Source organism: Grammomys surdaster, unplaced genomic scaffold (genome assembly GCF_004785775.1).
Source record: "Grammomys surdaster isolate TR1022 unplaced genomic scaffold, NIH_TR_1.0 126313, whole genome shotgun sequence".
Classification (NCBI taxonomy): Eukaryota; Metazoa; Chordata; class Mammalia; order Rodentia; family Muridae; genus Grammomys; species Grammomys surdaster.
Genome location: NW_021621113.1, coordinates 5,266,545 through 5,283,450, shown reverse-complemented (window position 1 = coordinate 5,283,450; position 16,906 = coordinate 5,266,545). Strand labels below are relative to the sequence as shown.

Below are 16,906 nucleotides of genomic sequence, written 5' to 3'. Positions count from 1 at the left end.
ATGGCCATTTTTCTGTAATTACATTAAGCCATATGAGTGAATCAGATCTTGGAGAAAGACATCAGAGTTTCCAGGGTGAAGCTTGGAGAAACTTCACACTTTACCACCCAGGAGAGGAGGTCATGATGGAGGCAGAAGTGAACCTGAAAAGGTAAGGCAACATCGGGATTGCTTTGGAGCTGGCACTACATAGGGGAAATGCATCTGGCACACAGTCGTCCAGAGGATGTTAGTGAGAAGACTTTTTTTCAATTTGCTTTTTAGTATAGAAGTGTGCTGTCTGCATGTACACTTTCAGGCCAAAAGAGGGCATCAGATCCTTTTATAAATTGTCATGAGCCACCATGTGGTTGCTGGGATTTGAACTCAGGACCCCTGCAAGGGCAGCCAAGTGTTCTTAACCACTGAGCCATCTCTCCATCCCTAAGCCATTTTTCACAGTGTTCTGTTTCCAATGTAAGCTTCCAACTCCAAGAGTTCCAGCTCTGAGACATCTTGCGTTCCCAGCCTTATCTCCTCACTTCTTCCCTTTACTGTCTTGTAGTTGAGCCTTGCACCTCACACTCGCAAAGCACTCTGCCGCTGAGCTACATCAGTGCTCCTCTTCTCTCCCCAGTTTGTTTTCTTTCTGAGATAGAATCTATGTATCCTGCCTCAGCTTCTGGAACGATGGGGTTATAGGCAGTGCCACCAACCCGGGCATTACCTTTCCCTCTTCCTGCTTGCTCTTTGCCCTCCATTCTTGGTTACACTTTACCCAAAGTCCATTCTTAAAGCTCTGCACATATCATCCTGTGAGCAGAACCTTCCCATAATCACACACTGTCCCCGTAGGCACACTAGACCTTCACCATCTGCTCTCAGACTATACGGCAGTTTCACACATTTTACTCTCTGTCATTGCAAATGTCACCCCTCTGGGACTGGAGAGATGACTCAGTGGTTAAGGGTGCCTGTTGCTCTTGCAGAAAATTCCATTCCAGCACCTACATGGCAAGTCACATCCACCTGTAACTCCACTTCTAATGCAACCAATGCTCTTTCTGGTCTTTACAGACACTGTACATGGTACACAGACATACCTGCAGGAAAAACACTCCTACATGTAATAAGGAAATGTTATTCATCCTGAATGCCTTTTCCACTTTTTTTTTTTTTGTCCTGGAACTCACTCTGTAGACCAGGCTGGCCTCGAACTCAGAAATCCGTCTGCCTCTGCCTCCCAAGTGCTGGGATCAAAGGCGTGCGCCACCACTGCCCGGTTTCACTTAGACTTAATTAGCTGTTCTTGAGCCCTAACTAGACTGAATCAGGTAGCTTTGTACAGTTAATAGTTGTTTTTTTGTTTGGTTTTCTGTTTGTTTGTTTTTAGCGTTCTGCTAGATACTTTTCGAACAAGAACCACCAGCTTTGGTTTGTTTCGTACAGATCTCATGCACCAGATTTTCCTAAAAAAACAAAAACAAACAAACAAACAAAAACCCCTAGGATTCTAGTAGTTTCTCTAGTTGGTTATCTGTCCACTTATCCCTCTTGGGGAGAATTGGGGGGAGGTCTCCCAAATACAGACTGCTGCGTGCAAACTAGGAGCAGACGCCCGCGTTACCCGCGGTGGCCGCCAGGGGCCGCCCGGCTCTGTGTTTTCCCTTCTGGCCAGGGTCGCGGCCGGAGGCCCGCAGAGCGCATGCTCCGGGCAGTTCGCCGCCGGCCGCCGAGCGCCGGAGTTGCTTGTGGCCTCCCTGCACCGAGGTAGGTCGCGCTCTGGTTCTTGGAGAGTCCTGAGGACGGGAAACCGGGAGCCGCGCGGGGTCGTGGTGGGCCGAGATCGCAGCCCACATGGCGGGCTGCACGTGAAGACGGCCGCGCTCCAGGCGCGCGAGCTCCGGCCGGCGTGGGCCCCGCCTCGCCCGCGCACGGGCCCCTCAGCCGGCGCGCTCCGGGCGCGCGCTCCGCTCTGCGGCGGGAGATTCAAACGGCTGGTGCGCGAGGCCCGGGCGCGCGCGGCCGCGGGGAGCCGCCAGTGGGGAGGGGCGGCAGCTTCCACAGACGGTCGCCTGCCCTTAACCCCCATCAACCCTGTGTCACCCGGTCGTTGCTGCCTGACGTTTCCGTGCCGCTGGGGAACAATGGTGACAAAGGCCGGCCTCCGTGCCCTTTGCAGGGCGCAGGGGCTCCCTGGCGAGACTTCCATGGGTCCACAGTTAGGGTCTCCTGAGATCAGCAAAGTATGTCCGTGGAACTTGAGCGTCGCTGCTGCCAAGTCTTTGGTTCATCAGAAATTAAGTCTTCTGACCACGTGTGCACTCGCTGAGGGTATGAAACAGACCGGGAACTCCATAGCGGAAGCCGTAACCGGGCTGTGGAGGGTTGGGGATAGCTTTCCAGGTGAGGTTGTAATATGTTTTGGGTAACAGGGTCAAGGTAATCCACACACGGGGCACAGGAAATGCAACCGCTAGAAGTGTTTGGGGTCATAGACATCATTGGTGCTTGTGGGGAGGATACAGAGACGCCTGCTTCACCCAAGAAGAGCTCTAATGGAGCTCAGGAAAGATGAGTTGGAAGTGATTCACCAGGTTCCGGTTGCAAAGACAACTGAGAACAGGAGTCTGGATCGGGCAGGTCCCACTAGCTTCTCTTAAACCTTAGTCTCCTTGCCTATAAAAGGAAGGTAATGTGTCCTATCATCTGTGCAAAGCTGGTGACTCTAACATTTGCTAGAAGCTATTGCCCCTCTCCCTAGGAAAAAAAATTGACACCAGACAACCGAAGACTGTACCACATCCTTTTGGACCTGGGTGAAGGACTTCCTGGTATGAAGTGTGCATGCTCAGTTCCTGGCAGCACACAGCTGCAGCCTGCACAGGCCTTCCCTTCTCTCCTGGGAGCCTTTCCCACAAAGATATTCTTCATCCCCTAAATCTAGCTGGGAAGTTCTGAGTGTCGGGGGAAGGGAGGGACCACCGCTGGGGTTGCCACGACCTCCAGAAATGGAAGTGACTGGAAAAACGGCTCCTGGTAGGTTGTCTAACTTACCCATTTGACTTAGCAGGTGAGGAAACAGGCTTCAGGCAGCTCAGGACCTGGTGGGGGGAGGGGTGTCATCGCACCCATGAATGGTCTGCACATCTATTCCTGACATGAGGACAGGTCTGAAATGCTTATTAATGGAAGTTGACTCCTTCCTTGATTTTATTCTGAGTCTTGCTTGTTCTCCCAGTTTTTAAATTCCTTAAAGATGGATCCCGGGTAGTGGAAGTGGGGGTGTAAGTACAGTGACAGAAGGCAAGGCTTTTCACGGTTGTATAGATGTATGTTCAAATGCTTTGGTATGTCATGGTACCACATGCATTGGCCCAAGGAGGTCAGAAGAAGGCATTGAATCCCCTGGGACTGGAGTTACAGGTAGTTGTGAGCAGCCTGTGGGTGCTGGGAACCAACTCTCCAGCCCTGGCTCATAATCCTTGAAGCAGGGGATGTCTCACTATGTAGACTTTTGTTGGCTGGCCTTGAGTTGTGGCGATCCCAAATCCTGTCTGCGCCACTGGGCCCACCTTTTAGAAGGTGCTGTCCTCCCCCACCTTGCTTCTGGGTTTGTGCAGCAACTAGTGTTGGCCAGGTACAGAGGAATATGTGGCTCAACGACAATTGGGGTATCTCAGGATCTCTCCCCTTGGGGGGGGGTGCTGTTGAATCTGTCAGCGGTCTCCCCAGGCAAGTCCTAGTTGCCATCTTCCCCCTCTGTTGACTTTTGCTTTCTGCTCCTTGAACTTGGGCAAACCCATCAGGAATCTCAAGGGACTTGTTCAAGCCATCTTAAATTCCAACCTGGGTTATAGTGTTATAGTGTATCTTTTTTTTTTTTTTTAAGATTTAGTTATGTATATGAGTACACTGTAGCTGTCTTCAGACACACCAGAAGAAGGCATCAGATCCCATTACAGATGGTTGTGAGCCACCATGTGGTTGCTGGGAATTGAACTCAGGACCTCTGGAAGAGCAGCCAGTGCTCTTAACCACTGGGCCCTCTCTCCAGCCCTGGTTATAGTGTATCTTTAGGAGACACTTTGGGGTGGCAACGGTGAGACAGGGTCTTGCTATGTGGTCTGGGTCAGTTTTGGTCAGCTTCCAACGTTCTGGGATTCCAGGTGTGTACCACCATAAATGGCATACTTTGTCCCCTTTAAAAAAAAGTACTTGGGCCCTTTTCCTGCTTGTCCTTTGGTGTGTGAACAAGAGCAGGTTAATTTACCTTTCTGAGTGTTAAGTTCTTCAACCATGAAATAGGAGTGACCATGTCTTCAGTTTTCTGGACTGGGTGGGTCTGTTGTGTGTGGTATACACATGTTGTTCATCTGAACATGAATAAGGGGCTGCATGTGCACTTGGAGGTTAGAGGTTTAGCAAAAGCTGTCTTCATTGATTTTGCTCTGCCTTCTTGAGACAGGGCTTCTCACTGAACCTGGAGTTCTGCCATTAGGGCACACTGGCTAGCCAGCGAGCTTCAGAGATCTGTGTAGCCTAGGCTGTCCTTAAATTGGCTATGTGGCTAACTAAGAATGACTTGAACCTCACAAATGCTAAGAGTCCCACCTTAGCTCCTCCTACAGTGTGCATCAAAGATTCAGGAGGAACATTTTCTAGTTTCTGTGGGAAGGAAGGATGGGTTGGGAGAAGGGGAACAAGATGTGACTTTTGTAATAAGCTTACTTCCTGAACATAAGCTCCTGAGTACAGGAAGCAGTGTAGCCTCCTCTGTCTTTCCCATGCATCTCAGCCCAACCCCAGGCACTCCAGAATATTTGTGAGATGGGTATACACATACATAACTGAGTACCTAGGGGCATGCTGTCCAGGCTTCTACCCACCCTGAGAGGTTGTCATCTCCTGTGTAACAGATTGTTAAAGGTTGAGGAAACTAGAGTCCTGGAAGGTGAATTGAATTCCAGTGATCCCAAAAAGCAATCATGTTCAGTGTGGAAAGAGAGGTCTCAAAGCAGCACAGAGGAGGGGGAGGTTCCCACTGCAGGAAGAGTGGAAGCTGGTCAGAGTTCACAATGGCCGCCTCATGACTGAACTGGGCCAGACACAACCCACACAGGCTCTGTAGGATCCTGGGTCTGTTTAAAATGCATTGGTCTCCTCCCTCTGAGTCAGAAGTCCATACCTTCTGAGTTGACAACTGGGAAGCCTGAGGCTTTTGGACCTCATAGGAGGCAGGGGGTGGTCCTGACCAGATCCCTAAGGGACACTGAGAAGGGCCTTTGCTGGTCTCTTGTTGCTTTGAGCAGAGTTTTCATTCCTGTCAGGAGAAGGACCAGTGAGATCCCAATAGATTTGTGTCTCAGTGTTCCTGGGGAAGACCCTAAACACCACACTATACACTATGACCAACATTAATTTCTTAAGCGAGCATTTACTGTAGGACCATTTTTGTTTATTGAGGTTTTTTGTTTTTGAGGCTGGGCCTCTCTGTAGTCCTGCCTGCCCCAGAACTCAGTATGTAGACTGGACTGGCTAGTTTGCTGGGATTAAAGGTGTGTGTCACCACTCTCAGCTTGATTTTATTTATTTTTATTTTGGTTATGGTTTTTTGAGACAGGGTTTCTCTATGTAGCCTTAGCTGTCTTGGAACTCATTCTGTAGACCAAATCTGCCTGTCTCTCCCTCCTGAGTGCTGAGACTAAAGGTGGACACCCAACCCAGCTTTATTTTAATTAAAACTTTTTTTTTTCCTGTTATGGGATGAAACCCAGAGCCTCAGATAAGCTAGCTAAGTGCTCTGCCCATGAGCCACACCCCAGCATATTGTACTAGCTCATTTAACCCTGTGTGTCAGCTACTTGTGGAAGCACATGCCAGCAAATTCAGCTTAGGAGGTGCAGGCAGGAAGATAAAGCTGCTGTGAACCCTGTTTCAAAATAATAGTGTTAATAAGCTAGAATGGGTTGCAGCAGCGTTTAGAGTGCTTGGTTTGGTTTTGAGCGTTTTGATTTTGTGTTGTATGGTTTATTGTTTTGCTTTGTTTTGAGACAGGGTCTCCCTGTGTAGTCCAAGCTAGCCTGAAGTTTACTATGTAGACCAGAGATCCTCCTATGTCTGCCTCCTAAGTAAGTGTTGGGATTAAAGGCCTGTACTATTTGTTTTGGTTGTTTGTGTGTGTTTAAGACTTGCTAGCCTTGGAAGTCAGGGTACTGCAGTGCTGGGGTCTTGAGTAGGTGACACACCTGGCTCCTGGCTCTTTTCCTTTGTCACAAGAAACATCTTTCCGTTCAATAGATTTATTTCTAGAAATATCATTTTTGATGGATTCCTACAGTTCTCTCATGGGTAGTTCCATGTGCAGCCAGTCCACTAGTACTGAACTCTCCTCAAGTGCACCTTCCTAGTGCTGAGTGAGATCACAAGCATGTGCCACCAAGCTGTTTGTGAAATGCTGGAAAGAGAATAAGGATTGGACCTGGGGGCTCAGGCAGAGTCTCCCGGGGCTGCTGAGCTACATTCCAGACCTTTAGCCCACTACTTAATCATGTCTCCACACAGTGTAGCAACAATAGAGAAGAGTTGTGAACGTGGTCATTATCACCTGTCACACAGTTCTGGGATAAATGTCGGAGCTGTGACTGCTGTGACTCTTACTCTTCAGACTTTGATGAATATGCACAGGACAATGTTTGTTATTCTGACATGTAGTATTTGGCTGTTTTTTTTTTTTTTTCCAGGACAAGAAGATGCCACCCAAGCGCATAGCTAAGAGAAGGTCGCCCCCAGAAGATGCCATCCCCAAAAGCAAGAAGGTGAAAGGTAAGCTGGCTGTGATGCCTTCTTGGCTCTGAGTGTTCTCTCAAAGCAGTGAGACATCTGGGCCTACGCTCCTTCCTCCCTGGCTTGAAGCTCTGAGGGGCTTATATGCCCAAGGACCCTGCTCAGCTGGAGGTTCTCTTGCATCTCACCTAGCTCAGCTCTTTAGCGGTCAGAAAAGAGGCCCAAGCCAAGACTCATCAGAGAGCCCTCAAAGTAATGCTGGTGCCCTCCCACCCCAACCCAGATCCGAGGACTTGGCCCCACGCACATGCATGGTTTCGCCTGTCTTAAAGTACTTTGGGCTCCTCCCCCAGTAATCGGAAAAGTCCTTGGCCTTAGGTCCCCTTGCTCTGAATTGACAGCTTGGAAGCCCGAGGCTCTTGGACCTTCTGGGCTTTCAGATGTGGGTTAGGTCCTGACTGTCACTGTAACCACAGGCAGGTCACTTCATCCGGCTGAGGCTGAGCCTCCCTTGATAGAATGGAGACAAGAGCTCTGTCATCCTGAGTTGTTGAGAGTTAGAGGAGATAATGTCCCAGCCTTGTTTGAGGGACCTGTCCTGTCATTTTTCTCTCCTACAACCCCAGAGTGTGGCGAGGACCAGGGAAATCGACCTCTAACATGGGAGGGAGGAGCGTGGACGCACGCTCAGACAGTGTCTGTCTTTTGCAGACACTCGTAACCGCGGTCCTGCTACTCGCTCCTGCCAAGGTGCCTGTGGGCCAAGCCCAACTGACTAGAAAACCCAACCAGATGGCTCCCTGCCCAGTGCAGCCTCTGTGCAGCCGCAGTGGTCCTGGCAGCTGGGGCCACACCCTTGGGGGGACTGGATGCCTTTGACTGGAGGGCTGTGGCAGGCTTTGATTGGTTACCAGAAGGCCTTGCACTACCCACTGGTTGGCCTACACCTCTGCAAATACATCTGAGGGTTCTTACTGTGCCTTCCAGTTCCTCTGAAGCTGGCAGTGTGCTGTCTGTACTGACTGAAGGGGCAGTTTGTTTTCCTCCCATGTTCAGGAGTTGGAAATCACAGCCTGGGGGAAGAGGGACATTCAGATGGGAGGCGATACCAGGTAGCTGCCCTAAGCTCCAGTGCAAACTCTGGTAATTAGTTTTATAACCTGGGAAGGCTGTTGACCCTCTGGGAGGCTCTGTTCTGTATCCTATAAAATGGTGTCTTCTATTTTTGATGTTTGTTTGAGATAGGATGGCTCTGGCTTCCCAGAACTCAAGAGAGACCTGCCTGCTTCTGCCTCCAAGGGCTGGAATTAAAGGCCAGCAACAGGCTCTTCTAAATAAGGGAGGTCTCCAGAGCCAGTTAGTGTTGGTAGAGTAACTGGTTAGTAAAGGTTGGCAGTATGGATCATGTCTGTGACATAGGCTCACTTGGAAATTGTCTCCTCACTGTCCTGGTGCCCTGCCTATCAAGATCCATTTCACTGTGTGGAGTGACTCCTTCTCTCTCTTCCTTTCTTGTGTCAATAGCATGCATGGGTTTTAATCCTCACAAAAAAAAACCAAACCAAACCAAACAAACAAAAAAAAACCCAGGAGACAGATACCCTTGTCATCCTCTGCTCACAAAGGTGGAAAGTCGACGGGCGGTGGTGGCGCACGCCTTTAATCCCAGCACTTGGGAGGCAGAGGCAGGCGGATTTCTGAGTTCGAGGCCAGCCTGGTCTACACAGTGAGTTCAGGACAGCCAGGACTATACAGAGAAACCCTGTCTGAAAACCAAAAAAACCAAAAAAAAAAACAAAAAACAAAAAAAACAAAGGTGGAAACTCAGGTCCACAAAGATCTTACTTATGGCCTATTGGCAGAGCAAGGGCTTGAAACCCTGACTATCACAATCCCAGAGCCTATGATATGATCTCTGCTGTCTGCCCTCATCCTACACACTCAGGGGCTATCTTCTCCACCTTTTAGTCTCACACAGGTCCCACAACACAGAACCAGGCTTGGTGCTGACACTGGGCCAGGGCGACGTGGGCCAGCTGGGGCTGGGTGAGAGTGTGCTGGAAAGGAAGAAGCCGGCCTTGGTACCTCTTCTACAGGATGTTGTGCAGGCTGAGGCTGGGGGCATGCATACTGTATGTCTGAGCCAAAGTGGCCAGGTAGGTCAGAGGGTTGGGACGGGTTGGATGGGGCCTGGGTGCAAGGGCATGGAACAGGATCTGGCTACATACAGAAGCAGGGGGTGGCCCAAGCACAAGGCCCCAGGCCGGACTTTGTATTGATGGGACATCCTGGGCACAGGCTGGATATTGATGGGACACCCTGGGCACAGGTCTACTCCTTCGGCTGCAATGACGAAGGTGCCCTGGGAAGGGACACTTCAGTCGAGGGCTCAGAGATGGTTCCTGGGAAAGTGGAACTGCAAGAGAAAGTGGTGCAAGTGTCAGCGGGGGACAGTCACACAGCAGCCCTCACCGAAGATGGCCGTGTCTTCCTCTGGGGCTCTTTCCGGGTAAGACTGGGGCTGGCAGGTAGAATTCACTCGTGATCCCCAAATGATCCCACTTTCCTGTCTCATTTTGCTTGCAGACTGGGGGGAAGTAAAGGCCACATTCGTCGGTAGGCCCAGATTTCAATCCCTGGCGTCTTCATATGGGCCTGTCCACTCCATGGCCTATTTGGTTGAGTGTGATGAAGTGTATGTCTTTGGCAAGGGGTGGGTCAAGGTTGCCTCTAGGCTGAGCTGGCCCTGGGAGATGCTGTGTCTCATGACCTGCCTCATTCTCTTTTGTATCCCCTTTCTGGAGTCTTGGAGAGAAAGGTCTATGGTTTTGGTCTTCCTAAAGTAGGGGAGTGTAATCTTTGTTTTGTTTGTACATTTTTTTCTCCTAAGATGAGGTCTCATGGGTTTCAGGTTAGCTCCATACTAACTGTGTAGCTAAGGATAACTTTGAACTTGTGATGCTCCTTCCTTTATCTCCTGGGTCCTGGAATTACAGCTCCCATTCTTGTGCAGGAGCAGAGATGAGAATGAGGCTTTGTGAGTGCTGGGCACGTAAGGGAGCCCCAGCCCCAGCACGGGGAGTTACAGTTTGAGTACTGTGGCTGGAGAGAGATGCCTCAGGGCTTCAGACCATGTCCTTGCAAAGGACTCAGGTTTACTTTCCAACATCAACACAACAACTCACAGCTGTTTACAACTCAGGTTCCAGAAGGGCCAATGCCTTCTGGGTTTTATGGGTGGATACTAGGCACATACGTGGTGAAAGACATACATACTTGTAAAATACTCATACACGTTAAAAGTAAATTTAAAAACAAAGCAGAATCTTACGATTATTTCCTTATTAAGGCTATTATAAAAGCAATTATTTATTTACTTATTTTTTGAAGCAGGGTCTCTCTATGTAATTCTATCTGTTCTAGAGCTTGCCTTGTAGACCAGGCTGGCCTCGAACTCACAAAGATCCTCTTGCCTCTAGGATTAAAAGTGTGTGCCACTATGCCAGGCCCTCATTGACTTTTTTGAGCAGGGTTCTCACTGTGTATGTTCCGACTATGTATGTATCACTATGTGAGTTCCGACTGGGTTGGAACTCACTGTGAGGACATGGCTCACACTCAAAGATCTTTTGTTTTTTTGTTTGTTTGTTTTATTTTTTATTTTCAAGACAGGGTTTCTCTGTATAGCCTTGGCTGTCCTGGAACTCACTCTGTAGACCAGGCTGGTCTCGAACTCAGAAATCCACCTGCCTCTGCCTCCCAAGTGCTGGGATTAAAGGCGTGCGCCATCACCGCCCAGCTCACACTCAAAGATCTTAACTCACACCCATTAGTGCTGGATTTAAAAAGTCTACCAGCACACCCATAGAAGCATTGTAAAAAAATTTTATCGGGATGGTTTTAACACAGAAATGCTCAGAATAGCCGGGTGGTGGTGGCACACACCTTTAATCCCAACACTCAGAGGAGGCTGAGGCATTTGGATCTCTAAATTCAAGTCCAGCCTGGTATACAGAGTAAGTTCAAGGACAGCCGGGGCAACACAGAGAAATCCTGACTCGGAAGGAAAGAAGGAAGGAGGGAGGGAGAGAGGGAGGGAGGGAGGGAGGGAGGGAGGCTCAGAATAATGTATTGCAAGAAGATGGAAGGAGAACCTGCTGCCTCAGCGATTTACTTATAGTCGGGTCTGCTTCCCTCCGTTGGCACTGCCCTACACTTTAACAAAGTTCCCAGACTCTGTTTCTGTCCGTCAGAATTTCCATGTGTGGCCAAGCCGCTGCTGCTGTCTCTGTTCATATCTGCTGTCACTTACTGCCAAACAGCTGTCTTGGCTGCTTCAGAGCAGCAGGACTGACTGCTTGAGTCTCTGCCCCTCTCTTTAGGACAATAATGGTGTGATTGGGTTGTTGGAGCCCATGAAGAAGAGCATGGTACCTGTTCAAGTGCAGCTGGATGCACCCGTGGTAAAGGTAGCCTCAGGTGAGTGTTAGGCACACTGGGCAGGAGCTAGCATAATTCAGCCTTGGGCCCTAAGACAAGCCCTTCCTGTGTTCGCTCTCCTCAGGGAATGACCATTTGGTGATGCTTACAGCTGATGGAGACCTCTACACTTTGGGTTGTGGGGAGCAAGGTCAACTGGGCCGTGTACCTGAGTTATTTGCCAACCGAGGTGGCCGTCAGGGCCTTGGTAAGTGGCTTTAGCACCTCCAGTGGGAGGATTTGGTAAGCCATCCCCTAGTGGAGGTGAAAGGCATGTGGGATTCAGTGCTGGCTTATATCCAGTGTACCTCCAGTGATGGTTAAAAACCCCAAGCCTTAAGCTGGCCATGGTGTTGTACACATTTAAGCTCAGCACTCACCAGGCAGTGGTGGCACACGCCTTTAATCCCAGCACTTGGGAGGCAGAGGCAGGTGGATTTCTGAGTTCGAGGCCAGCCTGGTCTACAGAGTGAGTTCCAGGACAGCCAGGGCTATACAGAAAAACCCTGTCTCGAAAGAAACCAAAAAAAAGAAAAAAGAAAAAGATAAGCTCAGCACTCAGGAGGCAGAGAGAGAGGCGTGTGGATCTCTTGAGTTTGAGGCCAGCCTGGTGTATGTACTGAGTTCTAGACCAGCCTATAAATACTCTCAAGGGGCTGGAGCTCCAACTTTAGGGGCTGATTCCCTTATCTCTAGCTCCCCTCACACCCCGCCCCTAACTGGTTACTGTGAAGAGAGAAATGTCTTGATCAGAAAAATGTCTGGCACAGGGTAAGTCACCCTTAAGCGTCTCTTTTCGAGACTTAAATTTTTGAGCGGGGTGTTTGAACAGGAGGCCATTCAGGGGCGACCCTGCTTAGCCTTCTTCGGAAAATACTTTGTGTCTGTCACTGACCCTGGCTTCCTCTATACTTACAGAGCGACTCCTTGTCCCCAGATGTGTGCTGCTGAAATCCAGGGGAACCCGGGGCCATGTGAGGTTCCAGGATGCCTTCTGTGGTGCCTATTTCACTTTCGCCATCTCCCGTGAAGGCCATGTATATGGCTTTGGCCTCTCCAACTATCACCAGCTGGGTGAGTCCTCGGGCATGGCTCAGCCCTTGATTCCAGTCATGCATGGCTCTAGTATTCATTCTTCGCTTCTGCTTTGTGGGATAGCCTGGCCCCTCGGAGCTATGTAGTGTAAGGTGGCATTTCTGGGGATGGGTGGAGCTGGCCTTGCTGCGGGGGCAGTGAGAAGGGAAGCTTCTGGAACACCTTCACCCTTGACAACAGGAACTCCAGGCACTGGATCTTGCTTCATTCCTCAAAACTTGACATCCTTCAAGAATTCCACCAAGTCCTGGGTGGGCTTCTCTGGTGGCCAGCATCATACAGTCTGCATGGATTCAGAAGGTAGGACTCTCCAGTATTCTACATCTCAGAGACAGTAGCCCCTGAGACAACCACATTACTAGGATCATGGTTTGGGCTAGACATAGATTTGCATCCATGAAGGCTGTCCTGGTGCTTCAGATTATGAACACACAGGGAGTTGTGTAGAGCATCTTCTATCCTACCTGGTATGCATTCATCTTACTTGGAATATGCCCCCTGCTGATACTCTTTTCTCTCCTTTGTCCAACAGGAAAAGCATACAGCCTAGGCCGGGCTGAGTATGGACGGCTGGGTCTTGGGGAGGGTGCTGAGGAGAAAAGCATACCTACCCTCATTTCCCGGCTGCCGGTGGTCTCCTCAGTGGCCTGTGGAGCTTCTGTGGGGTATGCTGTGTCCAAGGATGGTAAGTGGGGCTCTTCAGACCTAGTCGAGTTTTGGAAAGTGGGAGTCATGGTACTTAGCAAATTGCCTGGCCTGTTGTATCTCTGTGGAGTCAGATGCAGTGTTAGAGATGACACAGCTTTCTCATTGACTCTCAGAAGCTCTGGCATGTTTTTGTTTTTTGAGACAAGGTCTCACCATGTAGACCAGGCTAGCCTGGAATTCATAGAGGTTCACCAGACCCTGCCTCTGCCTTCTTAGTGCAGGGATCAGGGGTCTGCTTCATCATGCTGGGCTCAAGGTTTTTTGTTTTTTTGTTTTTTAATTTATATATTGTTTTGCCTACATGTATGTCTTTTTACTGCTTATATACTTGGTGCCTACAGAGGCCAGAAGAGGGCATCAGCTCCCCCGGGACTGGAATTGAATGATGGTTGTGAGCTGCCATGTGGGTCCTGGCCAGTCCGGCAGAAGAGGGTATGGACACATAGCAGCCAAAGCCTGAGAAAGATGCATAACCAGGAAACCTTCAGAATTCAGGCTGGCAAAGGTGTTTGTGCTTATCTGAGAGGACTTCCTCATGAAGTGGGGTTTGCACTGCACCATGGAGGTTCAGTCCTTTGTGAAAACCGGGGGATGGGCCAGGTATCAGGGCACACACTTTTTTTTTTTTTTTTTTGGTCTTTTTTTTTTTTTTTTTTTTTTTTTTTCAGAGCTGAGGACCGAACCCAGGGCCTTGCGCTTGCTAGGCAAGCGCTCTACCACTGAGCTAAATCCCCAACCCCAGGGCACACACTTTTAATCTCAGTACTCAGGAGACAGAGTTGTGAGTTTGAAGCCAGCCTTACCTACATAGTGAGTTCTGAGCCAGCCAGGGCTACATAGTGAGACCTTACTAAAACAAAACAAAAAAGCTACCAGAGGGTGGCATATCAAACTCAAGAGCATCCTGAACAGAATAAAAAGTCACTGGTTCCAAGGACAGGGATTTAGGATGTAGCCCCTCCGTATGTGTCTGGGGATAAGGAGAATGCAAAGGAGGGCATAATCTCCCCTGCTCTTCAAATCAATCTTCCTTCAACTCTTGGACTGGCACCTTGCCAGACTGCTATTGGTCAAGGCCAAAATTCACCACCATGGCCCAGGCATCTCCTGATGTGGAAAGGCAGGACTGAGGACCACAAAGACAGCTGTCTCTATTTCTGTCCCTTGCAGGTCGTGTTTTTGCTTGGGGCATGGGCACCAACTACCAGCTGGGCACTGGGCAGGATGAAGATGCCTGGAGCCCTGTGGAAATGACTGGCAAACAACTGGAGAACCGTGTGGTGTTAACTGTGTCCAGTGGGGGCCAGCACACAGTCTTACTAGTTAAGGACAAGGCACAAAGCTGATGAAGTCTTTGTGGGCCTGGCTTCTGGCCCCAACCCAGCTTCACAGAACAGGAAAACAGCCAGCTACAGATTCCAGAAGGCCCCTCCCCAACCCTGAGCAGATATCATCTCCTGTCTTTTCCCATCACCACAGCAGAATCCTTTTTCTTCTGTTTCGTCCTCTTTCTAGAATCATCCTGGTACTTGTAGGATGTGGGAGGATGGGAGGAGAATCTCAGAAGGATCTTTGCTTACCAGAGGCTTACTTTGTTGGACCTTTCCTCCCTTCCAACCCCTGCCCCTGTGGTCCTAGCTGGTGCTGGCTCATCACCTTCAAAACTCAAAACGGTAGCTGCAGCTCCGGGGTTTTGGTGCCCACACTCTGAAAAGTTGGGATTTCATGAGGTCCTGCTTCCTGTGAGCCTCTCTTTCTGTTCCTAACAGTAGTTTATGAGGACACAGATGGTTTGTATAGTCATCAGATTCAGTTGTCAAGGACCCATGCCTGGAGAGATCTGGACAAAGGCTTTACAAGGCAATGGGTGACCTAAGCCAAATATTCAGCTCTAAAACAGGTGTCCATGGGCAAAAACACTGACCCACTTGAAAAAGACCAACTGTCCTCCCAAAAGCACAAAGCACCCCAGTGTCCCTTGGGTGTCACCTGTCTGTTCCCCATCAGTCAGCCTTTCTGCCAGAGGACTGGATAGCCATGCTGGGCTTGGCTGGGAGGTCAAGGCGGGGAGGTTGGGGAGAATGTTTTATAACAGTGCTCAGGGAGGAGTGGAGGGAAAGGTGTGGAGGGGCAGAGGCTGGTCCTAAGAAAAGTAACAGTGGCTGAGAAAATAGTTTTGATTTTTTTAATTGTATCATATTTTGGAGGGGAGAGTAAACTCTTGTAACACTTTGAATAAACTTAAGAGTTTTATACAATGGGCTTTGTTTTTATGTGTGTCCCCTGGAGCTGTTTTGTTGTCTTTAAAGGAGCACCTGCCTGTGAGCCTGTCTACATTAGGTTATGGCTGATAGAGTCATTCCAAAGTCTGGTGAAGACAGGTGTTTGGGGTAGATGTGCAGTAGGAAGCACTGCAGTTTCTTCATGGTCATGATGCATAAGAGATGGGGTAGTTTGTTGCTTGGTTTGTTTTGTTAAATGGGCTCTCAGTGTAGCCCAAGCTGACAACCTGGTCTTCCTGCCTCAGCCTGTTGAGTGCTGAGATTACAGGCCTGGCTTTGGGAAGGAATTTTTAAATCCTAAATCAGGGGGTCTTGTTGTTTTTGTCAGGATCTTACTGAGTGCCCCTGGCTGGTCTAGAACTCACAAAAATCTAGCTGCATCGGCTTCCTCCGTTTTTTTTTTTTTTTTTAAGATTTATTTATTTATTTTATTTATGAGTACACTGTCGCTGTCTTCGGACACACCAGAATAGGGCATCCAATCTCATTACGGATGGTTGTGAGCCACCATGTGGTTGCTGGGATTTGAACTCAGGACCTCTGGAAGAGCAGTCAGTGCTCTTAACCGCTGAGCCATCTCTCCAGCCCGCTTCCTCAGTTTTTGTCTGTTTTGTTTTTGTTGTTTTGTTTTTGATTAGTCATATAACTACCACTCCTGACCCAAATTCTAGTTTTTAAGTATAGCACATTACTAAAAGTTCTTACTGATTTGCCAGCATTTTCAACTGCTGGTGTATTTAAAACTTTTCTTTGGGTGTTGTGTGAGAAGCGTCCTGGGGAGATGCTATACACAAGTCTATTCACCTCCGGTAGGGAGCCGAAAACACATGAAAATTCCACCAAATTCCACTTGGTGAACCAGTGAGCTTTATTGGGATTACTTATTGGGGCAGAAGTGACACAACTCCATCATCAAAGCCCACCCTAGCATGGGTGACAGCTCACTCATGGGTGAAAGCTTAGGAGTTAGAGTTCCCTTTCCAAGTGACCCAGGTCTAAAACAGGCAGCTCAGCTGCTTTCTGCTTCCAGGTCTTTACAGCCTCAGTCTTTGCCCCTCAGCCTCTTGGGCTGAGAGGGACTCTGCTTTTATTGTTCACTCTGAGGGAGGGGCCAGACTGGTCAGTTTCAGAGGTTTATTTTCAGTTGTAGCCTTCCCTGCAGGAGTAATAGCTCTGATTTGATTAAGAGCACTAGTTGCACTTGAAGAGGACCCAGGTTCAATTCCCTGCACCCAAATGGTGCTACACAACCATCTAACTACAATCCAATGGGATCCAAAGCGTTCTATAGCCTCTGAAAATCTTTGTGTATGTGTGTGTGTCAGGTTCAGTGCAATGCACTTTTATGTATCTTACTGAGCCATCTCACCAGCCTCTTAGCACTATTCATACAGTTAACAGAAAGGAACATGAAATTAATGGTCTCTGGTTTTCAGATTTGAGTTCTTGGTTTGGGGAACTTTCTATAGCTTGGAGTTGAAGGACTGTTGTTAGAACCAGTCTGAAGGCACAGGAGCTTCCCACTTTCTACTACCAACTGGATGAAGTCTGGGATATGAGTAGGTCTGTGCTCTGTG

The 16,906-nt window shown here is 49.1% G+C and overlaps 1 protein-coding gene across 6 annotated transcripts; it reads left to right on the top strand.

The window, feature by feature from the left end:
• The first annotated feature begins 28 nt into the window (after positions 1-28).
• Rcc1 (regulator of chromosome condensation 1) lies at positions 29-15,305 on the top strand. Of its 6 annotated transcripts, XM_028759926.1 has the most exons (13): positions 2,574-2,813; positions 3,053-3,150; positions 6,037-6,110; positions 6,723-6,804; positions 7,822-7,908; positions 8,734-8,921; positions 9,095-9,274; positions 11,148-11,244; positions 11,330-11,452; positions 12,163-12,318; positions 12,520-12,639; positions 12,872-13,024; positions 14,218-15,305. In XM_028759926.1, exons 4-13 carry the CDS (start codon positions 6,732-6,734, stop codon positions 14,391-14,393), a joined length of 1,353 nt encoding a protein of 450 aa, XP_028615759.1. In that variant the 5' UTR covers positions 2,574-2,813; positions 3,053-3,150; positions 6,037-6,110; positions 6,723-6,731; the 3' UTR covers positions 14,394-15,305. The 6 variants fall into 6 exon arrangements, with proteins under 6 accessions (XP_028615763.1, XP_028615762.1, XP_028615760.1 ...); XM_028759925.1 differs by lacking the exons at positions 2,574-2,813; positions 3,053-3,150 and adding an exon at positions 1,712-1,749; XM_028759927.1 differs by lacking the exons at positions 2,574-2,813; positions 3,053-3,150; positions 6,037-6,110 and adding an exon at positions 1,671-1,749.
• The last annotated feature ends 1,601 nt before the right edge of the window (positions 15,306-16,906 follow it).